Source organism: Panthera uncia, chromosome E1, assembly GCF_023721935.1.
Source record: "Panthera uncia isolate 11264 chromosome E1, Puncia_PCG_1.0, whole genome shotgun sequence".
NCBI classification, from domain to species: Eukaryota; Metazoa; Chordata; class Mammalia; order Carnivora; family Felidae; genus Panthera; species Panthera uncia.
Window position 1 is genome coordinate 9,014,303 of NC_064814.1, and position 18,982 is coordinate 9,033,284.

The following is an 18,982-nucleotide window of genomic DNA, read 5'->3' on the forward strand; positions in this document are numbered from 1 at the left end:
ACACAGCATCTCAAAGCGAGAGTTTTTTTTCATGCTCTTCTCAGCCACCACCACGTCTTTTCTGCTCTCGGCCATGTTGTGCTGTGTTTATCTGGTTTGCTTCTCATGCGAGTCAGGAAGGTAGCGTGTTAGGCCAGCATAGCTTTGTCCATGGTTTCCTCTGTCGCCGCCTCTGCCTTAAAGATGCATGAGGAGAAAGGAATTTTGGTCCACAGACCTGAGAATTAGTTAGATAACCGTGGCATAGACTGCCTGTGCTCTCCTAAAAGCCAAAATCAGACCAGCAGAAAAACAACATGCAAAATAGAGCATTTCAGAATGAAGTATTTTTATAAATCTGTGAAAATACTGAATGACTAGGCTAGGAGAATGATGAATAAATGCCTGACCTCTAGGTCCCTGATAGGTGAGATGCCGGTAATGAGAGAACTTTCAAATGGTTCTCCAGTTACTTTTTGTTCAAAGCGGCTTTTCTTTCTTGAATGAGTAGAATTTTTAATAGAAGCCGTGTGGGTCTTTCCGTTGCCAGTTTGCAATGGAGCATCTGTCTTCATCTTTTTGAGTGATACTGTAAGAGTGGCTAGAGAGACTCAAATCTGCAGTTCTCTTGAGTGATTCTGTCCCTTTTGTGGGTGACTTCTTTGCACTTAGTGCTTGGGTTTTTGTTTTTTTCTTTGGGTTTGGGGACGTTAGAATTTGGGGTGGGATCTTTGCAACATGTTTGGGGCAGGAGTGGGATTTTAGAAGTTAAAGAAGACCTAGAATTTGACTTTTTGTGCCTAACACATGAATGAATGAGACTTGCAGAACTGTTCCGTTCTTTCCCCAACTATTCCATGAATGCTTGAAGACAGGTAGACAGATCTTTTGAGGGGATGTCATTTAAACTTGCTTTTGCTATGGCAGTCTTTTCTTATGGTCCATGATTTAAGGATTAGTGTGCATTCTAATACCTTATTAGAGGCAACATCTTTTCTTCCCATTAATTGTGGAACAAACAGGAACAGGTGGCTTCAGGACCTTTGTCCGACAGCTTGCCCACAAACTACCCTCCCAGAACTGAGAATTATTAACACATTCAAGGTAACTTCCCAGATCTTTTGAAAATAAGTTTTTACATTTTTACCTCTCCTTAATTTTCCGTGGCAGGAACTTTCAGCCTGTGGTGTCATCCTAAATTTGAGGATCGCTGTCAATCAGTGGTGGAGTTCATTAAGAGAGCCATCATGCACTCCAAGAATGGGAAGTTTCTCTACTTCTTGAGATCCAGGGTTCCGGGTAAGGCTATAGTTACATTAATTATTTAACATGGTCATGATGCAGTACAGTACCAAAATGTGCCCCCCCTTCTCCCCAGAAAAAGCCATACTTCGTTGAAGTTTTCTTTCTGGCTCTTATGGTAACCACTCTTCCTAGAGTCTAGTGGTTAGGTTAATCCCCTGCCCTTGAACATTAATCCTCCAATACATTGAGAAGGAATCTTTGCTTTTTTGACCACATGAATGAGAAAACGGATCCCGCCTCTGATGTCCAGGTGTCTTATGATGAATATTTAACATTCAGAGGTGTCTCCTTGTCCTTGAACCAGGGATCTCACACTTCCGTGTGAAGCAGAGAGGTGAGAACTTGCTCAGGCAATTTCTATGGGAACAGGGAAGCTACAAGAGTATTCACTAGAAAGCCAATGCTGAGTGTCAAGGAGGCTGAATTCAGTGGCAGTCTGCTGTGGATTTTGTCCTTCCGCCCTAAACTTCCTATTAAAGAGTAGGTAGTCTTTGTTGTGCCTCCTGTCTCTACCGGCATTGACTCTAAAGATGTCTCTCCATCTGGGTGCACTGGGAAGTTCCCATCCTTGCTAGTGCGATCACATAGTCTTTCTGCCCACTTAGTAGTGCGGTATCTAAATAAACTTTACCGAAAGAATGGTTTGAAAGAGCCTGCTGTAATAGGGCTGGGGAAAAGCAAAACAAGCATATTAATTGAGGAGTTTGTAAGTTACAAACAGAACTGAAAATGAGAACTTTATACATTCCCAGTGAATCAAATTAAGATTCTTAAACACACTGACTGCCAAGAAATTGCTCTAAAAAGAGGTTCCCAGTGGAGCCTCAGGCAGAACATCAGTAACAGGATTGAGCCAGGTTATAGGAATGTGTTTTATAATCTTGGTGATTTAAATAAGGCATGACAGGGTGCGAACTGTATTAATTCTCACTTCATTTAATATTTGCCTCAGCGCTGTCAACACAGTTAGGTCTCATGCAGTTGACTTGGTTAAAGAGAAAAGTTAGAATCCTTTCTTACAGGAATTGACTCTTTAGCAATTTTTTTAAGTTTGTGGCTTTTGCGGGGCTGGGTTAAATGGGTGACGGGCACTAAGGGCACTTTTCGGGATGAGCCCTGGGTGTCACATGTAAGAGATGAATCACTGAGTTCTACTCCTGAAAGTAAGACTACACTGTATGTTAACTAACTTGAAAATAAATAAATTTAAAAAAAGAAAAAAAAAAAAAGAATTGCTAGTCAAACTTCATAAAAAAAAAGTTTGTGGCTTTTGGGGGTTATCATTATCAAAAATAAGCAACATCTCTACCCTCAGAGACCTCGTTTCCTCAAAGGGGAGACAGGTAGGAAGATAAAGGCAGAAGCACATGTAAAACTCAGTACAAGGCATGGCGGAGGTTGACAAGGGCAGAGACGCAGCTGTGTTTATGGGTAAACCAGGGAAATCCTCGCACAGGATTCTGAAGTCTGGAGCATGTATCTACTTGTAGCGTATTGAGAGACTTTGTTGGACTCCTCTGGTATAGCTCGTTTCCTTCTACAAATGTGCCCTGTCTGCAGAAATTTTAAGATTCTTGCCATTGTTAACTAAGCGGCTAGAACTTGGAACAACTGCTACTGTTTGTTGAGTACATATCGTATCGTATCGTGTGCCAGTTATTTTGTCAGATTCTTTATTTAAACGTCTCTGATTACTTACAACAACCTAATAGATTGGTCCGTTTATAGATAAGACCATTTTCATTTTGCCAGTGAAGAAACTGAGGCTGAGGCTCAAAAGTGAAGTTCCTTACTCTAAACGTCCCTTAGCTGATGAGTGCTGAAGTCAGAGTTCAAACCCAGGCTCGACTAACTCCAGACTGTGTGCTTTATTTGCCGCCACTCCGTTAACGGGGCAGATTAACAGCAAGCAAAGTGAAACGCAAGCTTGCTGGGATTTGTGGAGACTACAGGGAAGACAGCAGTATTTTTATTAGTGGAGGGTGTCTTTTTAGGACCCATGAGGAAGGCTGCAGATAGGATATCTGTTTGCACTTCAAACCGTAATCAAGTTAAGAAGGCAAAGCAGAGTTAGTATTTGCTCCTAGACTGTAAGTGACCGCTCTCAGAACAACTGGGACAAAGGGCAAAGCCAGTGTTCTTTACCATTGTTTGCTGTCCTCCTTTGCTGTCGTAAACGTCTAGACTTTCTGTGAGATTGATTCTGTGAGGGACTTGGTGTGAAGAAGAGGTAGTCATTAGCATTTGGGTTGAGCTTTCTTAGCCGGCACCAGGGATTTTAGCTCAGTAGTTTTTAAAAGGAGCCTATTTGTTGAGACTTTGGGATGATGATAACTGAATGCCTACAAGGGACCAGGTATTATTTCATTTAACCTTGACAAGATCCTTTATTATTTATTAAAAAAAAATTTTTTTTTAATGTTTATTTATTTTTGAGAGACAGAGAGAGACAGAGCATGAATGGGGGAGGGGCAGAGAGAGAGGTGGGAGACAGACTCCGAAGCAGGCTCCAGGCTCTGAGCTGTCAGCACAGAGGCCGATGCGGGGCTCGAACTCATGGACTGCGAGATCATGACCTTAGTCGAAGTCGGATGCTCAATAGACAGCCACCCAGATGTCCCAAACCCTTACAAAATCTTAAAGGCATACTACAGTATCCCTTCTCCCTTTCCTCCCTCCCATCCTTCCGCACAGATTAAGAATCTGAGGTACAGTGAATTGCAGAGCCAGGATTCAAAGTCAAGTTTTTCTGAGTTGGCTGCACTAACAGGGCATGTGGGCTGGTGATAAAGGGATGCTAGGGATCCTAGGAATCATAAAGCTAGGACTAATGGGAAAGTTCTGGATGGTGGCAAGTAAGGAGCAGAAGGAAGGAAATTAGAACAACTGTAATAATTGACATCAGGGGAGGGACCCTTAGTGAAAATAAAAATGATGGCACCTGATGTCGCTATCCCCCTTATCTCTTTTTAGCACAGTGGAGCGTGATTGTCACAGATCTGAGGTCACTGTTTGCATCTCAGTCTGGTCCATTCCACAGTTATAAACCAAATGCCTATACTACGGGGCAGCAGTCTCAGAGAGAGACTATGATTGGATTAACACAGAACTCCTGATGCTGTTCGAGCCAAACTGAAAGGGAACATATCTTTATTAGTTGGGAGAATCTTTGTCATCTGTGAAGTACATGAAAAGAAAATCTTTTTTAAAAAGATTTTTATTTTATTGTATATTATATTATATTATATTATATGTTTATTTATTTTTGAGAGAAAGTCATCATGAGCAGGGAGGGACAGAGAGAGGGAAACAGAGAATCCCAAGCAGGCTCCATGCTGCCGACGCGGAGCCCAGTGCAGGGCTTGAACTCATGAAATGTGAAATCACGACCTGAGCCAAAATCGAGAGTCGGACGCTTAGCTAACTGAGCCACCCAGGTGCCCCTTAGTTTATTTTTAAATGTTTATTTATTTTGAGAGACAAAGTGCACAAGCGAGTGATGGGAGATGAGACAGAGAGAGAGGGGGAGAGAGAGAATCCCAAACAGGCTCCATGCTGTCAGCACAGAGCCTGACGTGGGGCTCGATCTCCCAACTTTGAGATCATGACCTGAGCCAAAATCAAGAGTTGGACGCTTAACCGACTGAGCCAGCCAAGCACCCCATTAAGATTTTATTTTTAAGTAATCTCTACAACCCAGTGTAGGGCTTGAATTTATAACCCTGAGATCAGGAGTCACACACTACCAACTGAACCAGCCAGGCACCCCAATACCTTTTTTTTGTTTTTGTTTTTAATTTTTTTAAGTTTGTTTATTTTGAGAAAGACGACACGAGTGGGGGAGTGGTAGAGAAAGAGGAAGAGACAGAATCCCAAGCAGCCTCCATACTGTCCATGCAGAGCCCAATGCGGGGCTTCAACCCACAGAAGTGAGATCATGACCTGAGCTGAAATCAAGAGTTGGATGCCTAACCGACTGAGCCACCCAGGTTCCCCAAATTTTCGTTTTTTTAATCACGCTTTAAATTACACAACTCTAAGGAAATAGGTCTCTCTTTTGTAACCATCATTAATCTTATAATTGTTTGTTCAGTGACAGGTCTGTATCCCAGGATTTCTTTTTTCTTTTTTTTTTTTAAATGTTTACTTATTTTTGAGAGAGAAGGAGAAAGCACATCCACGCGGGAGAGGCAGGAGAGGGGGACGGAGGTTCCAAAGTGGGTTCCATGCTGACAGCAGAGATCTTGGTGTGGGGCTCGAACTCAGGAACCGCGAAATCATGACCTGCGCCGAAGTTGGCCACTTAACTGAGCTCCTCAGGTGCCCCTCCCAGTACTATTGACATTTTGAGCTGGATAATTCTGGTCTTCAGGAAACAGTTTGGTTTGGCAGAAAGACCTATGTGTTGGGGTGCTCAGACTTGGGAGAGACTTGTCACCCCTAACCTGGTCCTTGAGGTGGGGGGGCAGGGGGAGAGAAAATAATGAAGTGGCTGGAAACTGTATTGGAGCCCAGGTCCCCTGGTAGGAAGGACCGGAGGAAAGTTCCTGATGATCACTGTTCCATCTTGTCCCTTCCCTTTCAGCTGACCTGGTGTCTTGTCTTGGATTTATTTCCATCTCTAACCTCTTCCCTTAACGTGCTCTGGATGCAAGAGCTCCAGTTGTTTGCTGTGTTTGGGGGCAAATAGTAAATGGTCAGGTTGACACCAGGGAATATCAGAGAATTAACAGGTTTCAAATCGCTATTTGTGAACCTAAGGCTATAAGTAACACAATTAAATAGGCAAGTATATGTGGTCATTAAAATTCAAGTAGGCAAACAATCAGATAATTTTTTGCTGCATATTATCCTGGTCTCTTTAGCCACAAGTCTGATAGTACTGTGTCTTTGGGAATAAATAATTAGATACATAAATTACCTTTATCTCTGAAACATCATGTTGAATTTAGCGTTATTATAACCCATCCCCAAAAGCTTTCTGTTTGCCATAGTTTAATTCACTAAAGAATATTTTTAAAATGCAAGAGAGAGAAAGGGTAAATTCAAAGAGGCCTTTGAACCCAATACCATTTTAAAACCACTTGAGTTTAAATATATTCAAGAGAGAAATCCATGTGTGATTTTTTTTTTTTTTTTTAATAGCGTGTGAGAGGAGACGACTGACCATGTGGGTGGAGGAGGGCTACAGTGCTTCAGAATATAAGCCCTAGGATTGAAGGGGTAGGAGCAAGGAGAAGACTGAGAGCAGCTGGTCATGAATCAGAGTGCTTGGGGCTGCCCTGGACAGCGCCCCCGTCAGACAACAGAGGGAGAGTTGCTCTGGAGACACTCCTGGAGAACCTTCCTTTGAGGTTCTGTGGGCTCAGCTTTTCCTCAGAGCGGGTGTTCATGGCAGGCCAGCTTTGTTGGTTCTGTGCCATAAGAGAGTGCTCTAAGCCTGGCCTCAGTTTCATCATATATGAAATGGGGATAATAGTGATATCTGCCTCAAAGTATAGTTTTAATGACTAAATGAGTTAAATTTTTTTTTAACGTTTATTTTTGACAGTGTGTGCCAGAGGGGGAGGGGCAGAGAGACAGGGGGACAGGGGATCGACAGCAGAGAGCCTGACGCGGGGTAGGAACCCCTGAGCTAAAGTCGGTTGCCTAACTGACTGAGCTGCCCAGGCGCCCGAGTTAGAAGTTTAAAAAAATGTTTTTAACATTAATTTATTTTGAGAGAGAGAGAGAACAAATGGGGGAGGGGCAGAGAGGGAAGGAGACAGAGAATCCCAAGCAGGCTATGTGCCGTCAGCACAGAGCCCGATGACGTGGGGCTCAAACTCACAAACCATGAGATCATGACCTGAACCGAAGTCATGAGTCCAACACTTAACCGACTGAGCCCCCTGGGCACCCCTGAGTTAAGTGCTTTTTTTAAATTAATTTTTTAAAGTTATTTATTTACTTATTTTGAGAAAGCCTGAGCAGGGGAGGGGCAGAGAGAGAGGGAGAGAGAGAATCCCAAATAGGCTCCGTGCCATCAGTGCAAAGCCGGACGTTGGGCTCAAACTCATGAGCCAGGAGATCAGGACCTGAGCCGAAGTCGGGTGCTCAACCGACTCAGCCACCCAGGCGCCCCATGTGGTAACAGCAGAATATGTATTCGGCCTTTTTTCTTTTTCAGAAAGTCCATTATCAATGACCACGAAAAGGCTTTGGGAGATAGTCCACAAGCTTTAATTTTTTCTTCTCATGCCTTCAAACAAAATTTTAAAACTGTTTGAAATTGAACTCCAAAAACAGTAGATGTGTTATTTTCCAACAAGTTGTGTCTACAGAATTTCTTTTGACGGGACAGTGACTGAGAAAAGAATTCTTTCAAAGCCTTTGCACCTGAGCTGCTTTCTGAGAGCAGTTTGCTTATTGGCCTCCAGTAGCCCCTTGTGTATTGGAACCAGAATATTCTTTGCTCCCTTGAGCCATTGCCCATGTTCCTGCCATTCTGGAGGTCTCCGTTCTGTGGCATTGACTCTCGAGGGGGGTTGGAACTCCCCAGCACCAAGCCTGCTGATGCTGACGAAACCAGGGTGTGGGACTCCCCTTGGGCCTGGCTGGCATCAGTCAGCAGGCACTCTGGCACGGAGCATTACTGACTCCAGCCTGCCCAAGCTACTGTAGTTGCTTCTCTTTTAAAAGCATCCTCTTTTTTTTCTGTTCCTGCACCCGGGCTAAAATTTCAGGAGCAAGAAGGGTGGGAGGAGGTGAGGGGGGCGGTGTGTGTGGGAAATAAGAGGTGGTTAAACCTGCCTGTCCTGATTTGAAGTAAATGGTAGGAGTGATAGGCTTATAAACTCTGATCCCAGCCGTTGCCTTCTACTTACCAGCCTCTTAGCTGGAGTCGGCTGGGGACCCTTCTGAGCAGCCCCAGTTGTCCCGTGCAGGATGCTGCTAGATGTGCTGCGCAAGTACGTCCCGTTCCTAGGAGGGATGCTTTGATTCTTGCCCTTCACTGAGAGCCTCGGGCCTGGGATTGGCCACTTGGCTCCAAGTCAAGTCTGTGGCTTGGCGCTTTGCATTGGGCTGTTCTGAAGAGCAAGACTGTCAGCTGTCACGAGTAATGCTCGGGGGGCCCTTGGTGGGGGCGAGTAGAGTCCCTTGAGTGAAACACAGCGGTAATACTTCTGACAATGGAAATCAGCAGGTCTTTGTGGAAGGGAGCTTTTGCACAGAACGCACATATGAACTGTAAAGCAGCCCCATTTCCCTTCCCTGGATTCTCTTCACGAGGGCAGTGGTAGTTAGCTGCATTGCTCCCTCTGAATATGTCTCTTGGTTTTCGTTCCCAAAGGACTGCCTCCAACTCCAGTCCAGCTGCTCTATCCGGTGTCTCGATTCAGCAACGTCAAATCCCTCCAGCACCTTTGCAGATTCCGAATCCGACAGCTCGTCCGGATAGATCACATCCCGGATCTCCCACTGCCTAAGTAAAGTGGGGTCTCTAGGGGTGGGGCGGGAATGGAATGGAGGGTTGGTTGTAAATGTTAGTGAGGCCCGCCAGCTGATCGTGCTGTCAGTGTTCACAGGCGTCGCCCTTTCACTTCTCACGTGTCTTAGCACCCAACTCTGGAAATGTCAGCCGGCAGCCAGAAGGGAGGAAGGTGTGTGCGTGTGTGTCAGCCTCCCTTCTGCAGTCGCTATGCAGAGTGGAGTGGAGGTGGTAAGAGGGAGGGAGACAGAACTGTAATAAGTGAGAAAGTGGGAATTTTCTTAGGTCGACAGTTTTTTGTGTAGTCTCAGCCATCCAGGGGTTGAAGAAGAAGGAAGGATTGAACAAAAGCGGCCTTTTGTTTATGATCTTTGTATGTAACACTTTACGTGTATCCCTCTTGTGTTCACAGACCTCTGATCTCTTATATCCGAAAGTTCTACTACTATGATCCTCAGGAAGAGGTGTACCTGTCTCTAAAGGAAGCGCAGCTCATTTCCAAACAGAAGCAAGAGGCTGAACCCTCCACGTAGCGAGGGGCCCCCTGCTAGTCGCCACCAAGGGTATGAGCCCTCTGTCTCGCTGCCCGGCTAAGTGTTTCTGGACAGTTATCATCGTGGGCCTCGCCCCCCTCCCCCACACCCCATGCGTATACTCTCGATCCAGGCATCCTCCCATGCAGTTACCAGATCTGGTCATGGAGTCCAGGGGGCACATATGCCAAATGGGAGAAGAACAGATAGACATGAGAGGTCTCAAGAGTATTTGCCAAGCAGCATGCAAGCTAATCACTGAATGTAAATAAGGAGGAGGGCACACAAGTGTAACTAAGCGTGCGGTCTTCTCTCATACTTTGACCACTCTTCTTGCTGTTGCACAAATGACGTGTAAAACAGGACACCAAAGGGGAGGAAACTTCATCAAAGGGGAGGCAGACGTGCCTTTAATTACAACAGGTGTGTGCTTCAGTGGGAACTCCCGTGTCCCATGGCTTGGCATGTGAGGGCGAGAGCAAAAAAAGCTCAGTCTTCTACTTAGATTTCCATCCGGACCACTGAAAAGTAAATTATTGAAAAGAGTAAGTGAATTAGCTAAGGAATTCATTTATCTAAGTGGCTGTTCTCCTGTCACTACATTAACTGACTTCTAGTCATTTATTCTCCCCATAAAATACCTTGGAATACTGGTTTGTGCAGATGAATGGTAATTAGTCTCTTAAATTGCAGTCACGTGAGCATTGAAAGGTAAGGATGAGTAGGGAACAAAATTGCCAGAGAGTTGTGATTTTGGTGGTGTGGATTACCTGCAGGATCTCACGTTCTGGTGATCTGCAGGGTGCAGTGATCCCCCGTCTTTCCCCTTTGCGTAGAGTGTCCTCTTGAAGCACCCACTACGTCTGCTACCCTCTAACCTTTTCTGTTCCCAGTGCCCCCTCCCACACCGAGCAAACGAGGGGAAAAACCGGCAGAGTGACAGCCTTAGAACCCAGGGATCCATCATCTCCCCGTGCTCTCTGCTGTCTTTATAACCGGAGAGTGTGATGACTGGCGTTTATGTCCCACGGGTTTTCCTGGGCCATGACCAAGGTGATCCCAGCTGTGTGTCTCCTCTTAGCTGTGGACATCCCCGAGCCTGTGCTCTTGGTGGAAAGCATGTGAGCTGGCCTAGTAAAGATTAACAAGAGGAGAAGGAATGAAAGGAGAGTGATCAAGAAATGGTGACCCTGGGAGGCTGCGTAGCTTAAAGCATCCTGGTCTGGGTGTGCAGTCTCTTGTCGTATCTTCAGTTGTAGGCAAGTTGTACGCCCTCGGAAGCGATTCCTACAACATCGAAATGCTCCGATGTCTGGGAGGATTTCTCTGCTTGGTGGCTTTGCAGTTGAGATTAGGAAGGGAAGGCAGGAGGGAATGGCGGCACCTGCACGGTGGCACCCTGGTGGAGTAATTAGGACCCTTTAGTCAGGGCACCGCTTCTGTAGGCGCCGTGCCTTGGGAGGAACCCTCACAGCACATTCAGGGGTGGGCTCGGGGTGGCCGAGGGCTCCAAACTTCATCATATGGGGAAAACGTGATTAACACGGAGCAGAGAAGTTCTGAGGTGAGAGGGGCTTGATGGCTGAAAGAAATACAAAGGAAGAGTGGTTCAACTTAGTCTGTGTGGCTCCAGGGACCACAGTGAATGGAAGTTATAAGGAGCTAGACTCTAGTCTAACTTTAGAAGAACTGGGGTTTTTTTATGTTTATTTTTGAGAAAAGACAGGAGAGACAGAGTGCAAGCAGGGGAGAGGCGGAGAGCGGGGAGACACAGAATCTGAAGCAGGCTTCAGGCTCCGAGCTGTCAGCTCAGAGCCCGATGTGGGGCTCGAACTCACAAACCGTGAGACCATGACCTGAGCCAAAGTCGGATGGTTAACTGACTGAGCCACCCAGGTGCCCCTAGAAGAACCGTTTTAACAGAGAGGTCCAAAAGTGGAATGGTTTTCCAGAGGCGTTAGTGAGTTCCCCCATTTGTTTATGCACTTAGCAGATATCTGTCTACTTGTTGAGTACCCAAAGTAGGTTGGGAAAAGTGCTGTGCGGGATAGTCCCTGGCCCTGACCTCGCTGAGCTGCAATTCTCATAGGGAGAGACAGACAGACAGCAAACATGTAAATAAGTGAATAGGCTGATTTCAGTTGACTGTACTGTTACGAGGAATAAAACTTGGTGAAGTTTAGTGATTAGGGGTGGGAGAGTGGTACTTAGGTTTGGATGATCAGGGAAGGCCCCTGTGAGGAGGTATCCTTTCAGCTGAGATCTGAATATCAAGGAGTCAGAAGAGGATCTGGGAGCAGAGCATTCTGGGCAAGCGGTCCAATAAGCATAAAGGCCCTGAGATGGGAAGGGGCTTGATCTGATAAGGTACAGGCCAGGGGTAGCCATTTGTCGTGAGTATGGGGGACGGTCGTGTATTGGCAAAGGCTTGAACTGAGCTCCCAGGGTCTCTTCGCTCTGTGTGACACCGGGACTGTTGCCTGTGGCAGAGAGTAAGCATCATGCCTTACTCCCTCCAGATTCAGACCTCGGGGCCCCTTGAGAAAAGGGAAGTACCACTCCTGAAGGGGGACGGCCCTATTTTGTGAAATTCGGCCCTTATGACTTCTTGTTGGTCAGCCTGCTTTTAATTTGGGAGTTCTGAATGGGCCACTTGGTCTGTGCGTACTGTCACCTGGGGAGTTCGTGTCAGGGTGCTTGGAGTCAGCAGACAGAAGAACAGTTGGGACAGTGCCCTCATTAAGTCAGGAGGTAGAAGCTGCGTTGGCATTTGTGATCATATATCACTCCTCTTCGGTAGCCAGAAGCTGCAACGACCTATAGCATTTTCTAGCCGGCTCACCAGGGGTTACTCCAGGGCTTCAGTTTTTTCTTTTTTTACTTTCTAGTCCCTGCAGCAGACAAGCCTCAGGAAAGGAGTGGGGGGGGGGGGGGGGGGGAAGTGGGTGGAAAATTAAAAGGTGAGGGAAAAGGAGAGAGAGAGGTTAGGCAATGTGATGGAATATGTTTATTAGTTATTTTAGGACCTTTTTTTAGCGTCCAAGTCCTAGGCCGCTCAGGTCCCTGCAGCAAAGGCCGTTGCCACATCCTGAGCCGGCAGCCGTGTTGGTGGGAGCCGTTGGCTTTTCAGGTCTCCGTTCTCTGTTTGAGCTGTACTTTTCCCCAGCCGAGGCTGGGCTGCTCTCCATCTTGGTTCCACTCCAGTGGGCCGCTCTGATTTTTTCCTTTTTTCATCTAGGCATTTGGTTGCCAAGCTCCAGTTTTGAAGAACCAAATGAAGCTACCGTGGAGGGGAGTGAGGAAGAACGAAGGAACGGGAAGGGCGGAGACCCTCTGTGCAAGGACTTTGGCTCCCCTCACCGCTCTGGGGCTTGGAAGAAGCACACAACCACACTCTTTGAGCGGGGGCTCCGCCTCTTCGTGTCCAGCCCCTGTGCTATCCTGGAACTGGACGAGCTCCTTGGAAAACTGGAAGAAGTCTCAACACTGTTCCTTTTTTAGAAGTTTTGTTTTGGGTATTTGCATTTCTCCGTATGGAAAACTTCCTTTAAAGGCAGCTGGGGTTTGTGCCCATTGGGCTGGAAGTGGCACCAAGGGCGAGACAGGTCCAGGGGAGGGGAGAGGAGGAGGGATTGCCAGTGACGGTCATTCAGCTGGTGCCAAAGGCAGAGTGCGCGTGCTCCATTGACCTTGAAGAAGGAGAGAGGAGGAGTCAGAAGTATAAATCAAGTGGGGAGTTTCTGAGAGATGTGAATCTGCCTCTCTTTAAGCATGGGTAGCCTCAGTAGCAGCAGGAAAGAAAGGAGGGTGGGTGGTCTCGAACAGAAGACTGCTGAACAAAAACCGGCAAAGGGCCCGCCCCTGCTGGGGAAAGTAGTGGCTCCTCACATCCTTTCCTTCTAAGGTTTTAAATGTGATTTCAGCATCACCTCTCATAGAAGCTGTGCCAGTTTTGTCTTACGGAATTCCTAAGTTCTGTGACCTCAAGCCAGTCCCATTCTTCCTCCACCCGCCACCCTCCACCCCTCCCCTCGAGATGACTGTACATTTCACTCCGATCATGGCAACATCGTTCCTATTGCCTCTGCCAGCTGTCAAGGCAATGGATTTTCTCATCACCTGAGCAGTTGAGAGCCCTCATCATGAGCTGCTGAAGTTAATGGAGCATGCTTCCAGATTCTTAATGGCAGGCTGTACCCGTGACTTAGGAGTCAGTGGTACTTCCCTCCATATGTCTGTCAGCTAGTGAGAGGGAACATGGAGGACGGTGAGAAACGAAGCTGTTGTACTTGTGCTCTTCCGAGAAGAAGCTCTCCAGTGTCTCAGCCTTAATGGAACGTCGTTGGATCAGAGAGGAGGAGAGCATTACATCTCCTGTTTTTAGGTTTATCGCTGTTGTCCCACTTCCGTGACGGGAGGTAGCAAGAGCTTTTTTATTTTCCTGTGTCTTTTCTAGCAACCCAAGCATTTTCGTGAGTCAGATCCTGTTGGCCCCCCTTCGTGGGGCAGTGTGTCAGATGCTGATTTGGGAGTTGCCCACCTTCCAGGTAGAAGTGGAGGAGGAGGGAGAAAGACTCCAGCGCTTTTCAGTGGTCTTTGATTTTTTTTCTGAAGCGGGCCATTGTCAAATCATACGATATGAGTTTGCTTTTCTATAGAGTTACTCTGGGGAGAGGTTTGCTATTAAGATGTGAAAATCAAGCTGTTTGGGTCTTTATTGTTCTTTTGTAGTAATATTCCATTAGACTGCCTTTTTTGGTTCCCCTGTGCTTATATCTGCCTCATCTCATGAGATAAAATAATATGGTCAGGTTTGTGGTTTCCTGATGGTTTGGGGGTGAGGCCCCAGTGTCTCGGTAATTTATAGGACTGTCTCATCTAGAAGTGTTGGCCTTCTGCCTTATGTCCTGCATGGAATGGCCAGTCTTCCTCCTTGTAGTGGAATTGGGAGGAGACTTGCAGTGTTACCTGTGTGTAAGCATAAGGAAAGAGGGGGCCCACACAATGAGCTTGTAGTGTAAACACAGCCCACCTTTGTGTTGTTGTGAGGTACCTCTTCTCTCCTTGAATTCTGGGTGGTACTGCCCGCCAATTAAGATAGTGATCCCAGAAATTGGCTTAGTCTGTGAGCCTTGCCTCTTGGGGGTGTAGATTAACTTGCCATCTTGCAGAAAGTGCCACCCAACAGTAGACCATATATCTGGAATCAAGTGGGATCCTTGAGTGGCTGATGTGCAGTTCTTTGGGATTCTTTATATATATATATATATATATATATATACACACACACACACACACACACATACATACACATACACACACACACATACACATACCATTTCACCCACCCATCACTTAAAATTCTTTTTCTTAGTGTGTTTGCCTGGCTCTGGGCTAGATACTGTGGAAAACACAAGAGGGGAAAGATGATGTCTGGCCTAATGGATCTTTTAGGTGACTGCCATCCATGAAGCAGTTGGAGAGCATGGCAGAAGAGTCAAGGGCTGTCTTTAAAGAAATTCAGATGGTTAAGATCGGGGTAGGCGAGGTGGTCTAGGAGAGCTCTTTGGTGGTGAGGCGTTGGATCCTGGGCGAGGGTAGGACAGTGAGACAGGAAACACGTGAATGGAAGGCTGGAAGCGGAAATCTGCAGGCTGTGTGCTGAGTAGTGTGTGCAGCCCCAATCCAGAGCAGCAGCGTCAGTCCCTCCTTTCTCAGTTTAGATGGAAACTTCCTAGCATCAGGCAGATCTGAGTACCGAGGGCTTGTGATGGTGAAGTGGAACCCAAAGCCGGAAGTCAGCTGGCTCCTGCCCACGACCAGGGGCCTCACTGCCCTCAGCACAGTCTGGGTGCTACCCTTTGCGGGACCAGGGGTTTCCGCTGGAGGATTCAGACAGTCAGGTCTAGAAGCAAACCTCAGCTGAAGAGGCATGACCCAACCTCACCACCGTCCTTCTTTCTCCTCCTGGGAAAGGGTAACGTAGACCTGTGTCCATGATCTGTTGGTGCGCTAGTCACGGCCCAGGCTGCAGCCTCGTCCTTCCTCAGGGTGGGCTGCGAGACAGAGTTGCACAGAGGGGAGACAGACTCTCTCCGGAGATGAGGGGGAGGAAGAGGCGGGAGTGGGGCAGCCGGCTGAGGGACCGGCCTGGTGAGAGAGCAGAGAGAGAGCAGGAGCGGCTGGCCTGTCGCCAGCACTTCCGCTCAGCTCTCCGGGCTGGGCCCACCCCTCCTTTGCCAGTTCTGTGTCGTGCTCGTTGAGAGGCGGTCCACAGACGGAACTCATTCCTCTTTGATTGTTGTGTTTGAAAGTCACAAACTGGAAAAGGTTCTCACCTCTAGGGACCCACCATTGATTTCTAAGTTGTGGATGGGTCCTTGCTCGTGTGAGCCTTACTTGTTAGCGGTCAGCCTACTGCAACCTTCCTCAGGACAGGTGTGAACCACCGTAAGCTAGTGACAACTACTGCTACGATTTGCTGTTACTTGAAATTCGCGGGCTGTGGCAGGAACACAGAGTGAGGAGGGTGGGGCTTTGCTGTGAGGACTAGGCAAGTGGGGGGCGACGGGGAGTTTGGGACCGTTGACGGCGGCCTTCGCCCGTTGGCCAGCTGGCGCCTAGATCTACTGAACGTGAGCCATGGACGGCAGCGTGCAGGCCCCTGAGAGGAGAGGCTGGGCGGGAGCTCGCCACCAGGTTTCCTCTCCCCTTGTCCTTCCTTTCGCTGGGGCTCATGGTGGCCCTTGCCAAGGATGGGAGTGGTGTGGGGACGGCTGCAGACACACTCACGGTGCCCATCCACGAAGATCGGGGGAGCAGGGATGGTGCTTGGTGTTGGCAGATCTGAACGTGAGAGCCTGGAGGAGAGCTTGATGCCTTGGGGTGCCCTCAGCCGAGGCCCTCAGGGGAGCCAGGCTGCTCGAAGCCCTCGGGTCCCAGCAGGAAATGGGGATGGGACTTTTCCCTCCAGTTACATCCTTCTGCACTGCTGCCTCCTCCTTGGCCTCAGGCCCTGACGTTGGAGGACTAGGTGTTGGGATAAAGCTCCATGGCTGCAGGAAGGAGGTCTGAAAGCGTGCGTCTGCGTGTGTGTGTGTGTGTGTGTGTGTGCGCGCGCGTGTCTTCATTTGCGGAGGTCTTGCCACCAGTTGGGGTGTTGAGAGCATCTCCATCGTGGGGAGACCTGCCATTTGTTTTCCACTTTTAAGAGAATGACATGCCCCCTGTCCCTAAGGGAGGAGCTTCTGAGTTAGACATTTTCCCTATGGGAATCCTCTTGGTTTGGTTTGTGGGAAAGGGGGGAATGGATAAATGATTTTTATCTCTAATTGTCAACACAGCTGTTCTTACACTGAATTTGTGCTATTGCATACATGTAGCCATCTTTCTTTTCACTGCAGCAGTGTTTATCAGTAGTTCAAAATGATTTATTTGCTCCTGGGGAGTAAAATCTTTTTTATTAAAAAAGAAAAAGAAAAAAAAAAAGAAAGAAAGCAAAGCGTGGCTCCCTCCCCCTGTGATAGCTGTAGGATTAGTGGGCCTCAAAGAAACTCAAGAAGGCAAAGTCGAGTCTGCCAGTCCCCGTGACCTATCCCGTTTTGCCATCGGAGCCCTCGTGCTCAGCACAAAAGGACAGGAGGCCTTGAGAAGACGGAGAGCAAAGCATTGGGAGGAGTGAGGTGGGGTTTGGGCCATAGAGACGGAGGCACTGGGGACTCAGGTGCTTCAGTTCGAAGAACAGAGTAAAGTGTATTTAAAATACCGATTGTCTAATCTGCCAGGGAAAGACCTTTCTTTACATACAGATTCCATACTGTCTTTGTCCTTTCCATCGCTTCTTGACCTTCCTGGGAGGTGCCGGCCCAGTTGCTCCCTGCTTCCCGTCCGTCCTGTCCTCTGTACCCCTTCTCTCCTCCCTTCCCACCCCCATCTACCTCTGGGAAGCCAGTCCTGCATGCTGAGTCTGTGACTTGCCTTCATGCTCATTTCATCTCGGTTAGAGGGTACCTGGAGCTGCTCCCTCCCCGCTCCCTCCCAAGTGCCAAGAGGCATGAAGGGGCAGGTAAAAAGCAGCCAGCCATGGAAGATGCGAATGTCTGGTTGCAGCTGGACTGCAGCCTTGGCTCCTGGAGAGAGAGTGTGAAGAAAACCTAGGACACTCTTGTTCGGAACCCAGGATAATCACACACCGCCCGCCCAGCTCGGGTGGGGCAGGAAGGCTGGTCTGGCTACTCCATCCCTGGTGCTCCCTTCAACGGGGACCTGCCCCTCACCGTTCGGCCCAGAACCTTTTTCAAGGGACAACATAATCCAGGCACCGCTCTGTGGGCAGGCCGGTCGTCGGAGCGCCCACACTGGTGCTGCCCGTGGCACAGCCACTGCTGTACATTTTTTGGTTGTTTTTAAGAAACTCAATGAAGAGGGGTGTCATTCTGGGCTCAGGGTGGTTGCCAGTTCTTTCCCAGAAGGGGAGCCGCACCCCCTGCAACCGCCTCTGTCCCGTTTGCCACCCTGCCCTCCTCCAAGCCAAAGTGTGGCCTGGCTTTTGTCTTCCCCTTTAGTTTTCCTCCTCTCTCCCCCCCCTCCCCTTTTTGTGCTTAATTTATTAAAATAGTTGCTGTATAATTTATTTTCATAAACGATAAAAAATTACTAAATGGTTAAAATAGACTTGCAGGCCAATCTTAAACGGGGCGGGAGGGTCTGTGGGGCGGGTGGGGTGGGGAAAGGGAAAGATGTTTTGATATAAACAAATGCACTTTGGGTGTGTTTTGGTATTTTTCTGGGGATAGATGGGTGGGTGTTGGGATGTCCCTGTAGATCAGTTCCAGAATGGGGTGTCTGTATATACTGTATTAATAGGCATGTTTGACTCTCATAAAGGGATGTTAGTAGCTCTGCTGCAGGTCCTGTTTGGAAACCCCACGTACAACTCCCAGTTTTTGTAAGTGTCAGTGCGGGGGACATTTGACTCTTGTGTTTGTATCTCCTTTTTATGATTGCTGTACTGACCCATGTCTTTCGGGGGAGGGGTGAAAAGAGATTTGAAATAAAAATGTTTAGAAATTACTTCGTGTTATTTGGGTTCGTGTTTGTCAATCTTTCTGCCCTCTCCTACGGCTCCTCACCGCCACCAGCCCCGCAGGCTCACACGACCCACCCCTGGTGATCATCGGGGCTTCTCCACGATGTCAGCCAAGCCGCACACATCCGGAACTGGTCAGGTCAGAATTAGAGACGTTGGAAAGTTCCCCCAGACCAGTGGCCATTGCTCAACGCTGCTTTCGCCTTCCCCGGCAAGTGCAGGAGAATTCCAGGGAGTTTTCTGGGGCCAAGCGCCCATGGCCTTCCGGTTGGTGAGCAGTGGTGCGGGACTGTCGCTAGGGAGGATGCATGTTTCCCCTAGCGGTCTTCCCCGCTGTCTTCCCCCCCAGGCTGGCAGTCAAGGTTTCTCGAGAGTTTAACCTGCATCCCTCGCGCCTCTCCAGCCCAGTCTCTTCTGGAGCTGCGCCCTTTGGAGACAAAAGGAACAGAATGTTTCTCTGATGGACAACCAGGCGTACTTGGAGCCACTCGAAACTCTCCTCTTCACTTTCCCTCCTAATCCCTCTCCCAAGTCCCCCACTCAGAGGGCCACTGTGCCACCTTGGCACATCGAGGGGAATTTTCTGCAATTTCTCTGCATCTTCAG

The 18,982-nt window shown here is 48.1% G+C and overlaps 1 protein-coding gene across 2 annotated transcripts in view; it reads left to right on the forward strand.

Moving 5' to 3' along the window:
* Nucleotides 1-18,360, forward strand: part of SOCS7 (suppressor of cytokine signaling 7) — a 32,655-nt gene extending 14,295 nt beyond the window's left edge. For both annotated transcript variants that reach the window (XM_049637498.1, XM_049637499.1), the window contains 4 exons: nucleotides 1,150-1,278; nucleotides 8,618-8,753; nucleotides 9,168-9,318; nucleotides 12,527-18,360. In XM_049637498.1, the coding sequence (XP_049493455.1) occupies nucleotides 1,150-1,278; nucleotides 8,618-8,753; nucleotides 9,168-9,288 (386 nt within the window). In that variant the 3' untranslated portion in view covers nucleotides 9,289-9,318; nucleotides 12,527-18,360. The remainder of the gene's footprint in view (nucleotides 1-1,149; nucleotides 1,279-8,617; nucleotides 8,754-9,167; nucleotides 9,319-12,526) is intronic.
* Nucleotides 18,361-18,982: the final 622 nt, after the last annotated feature.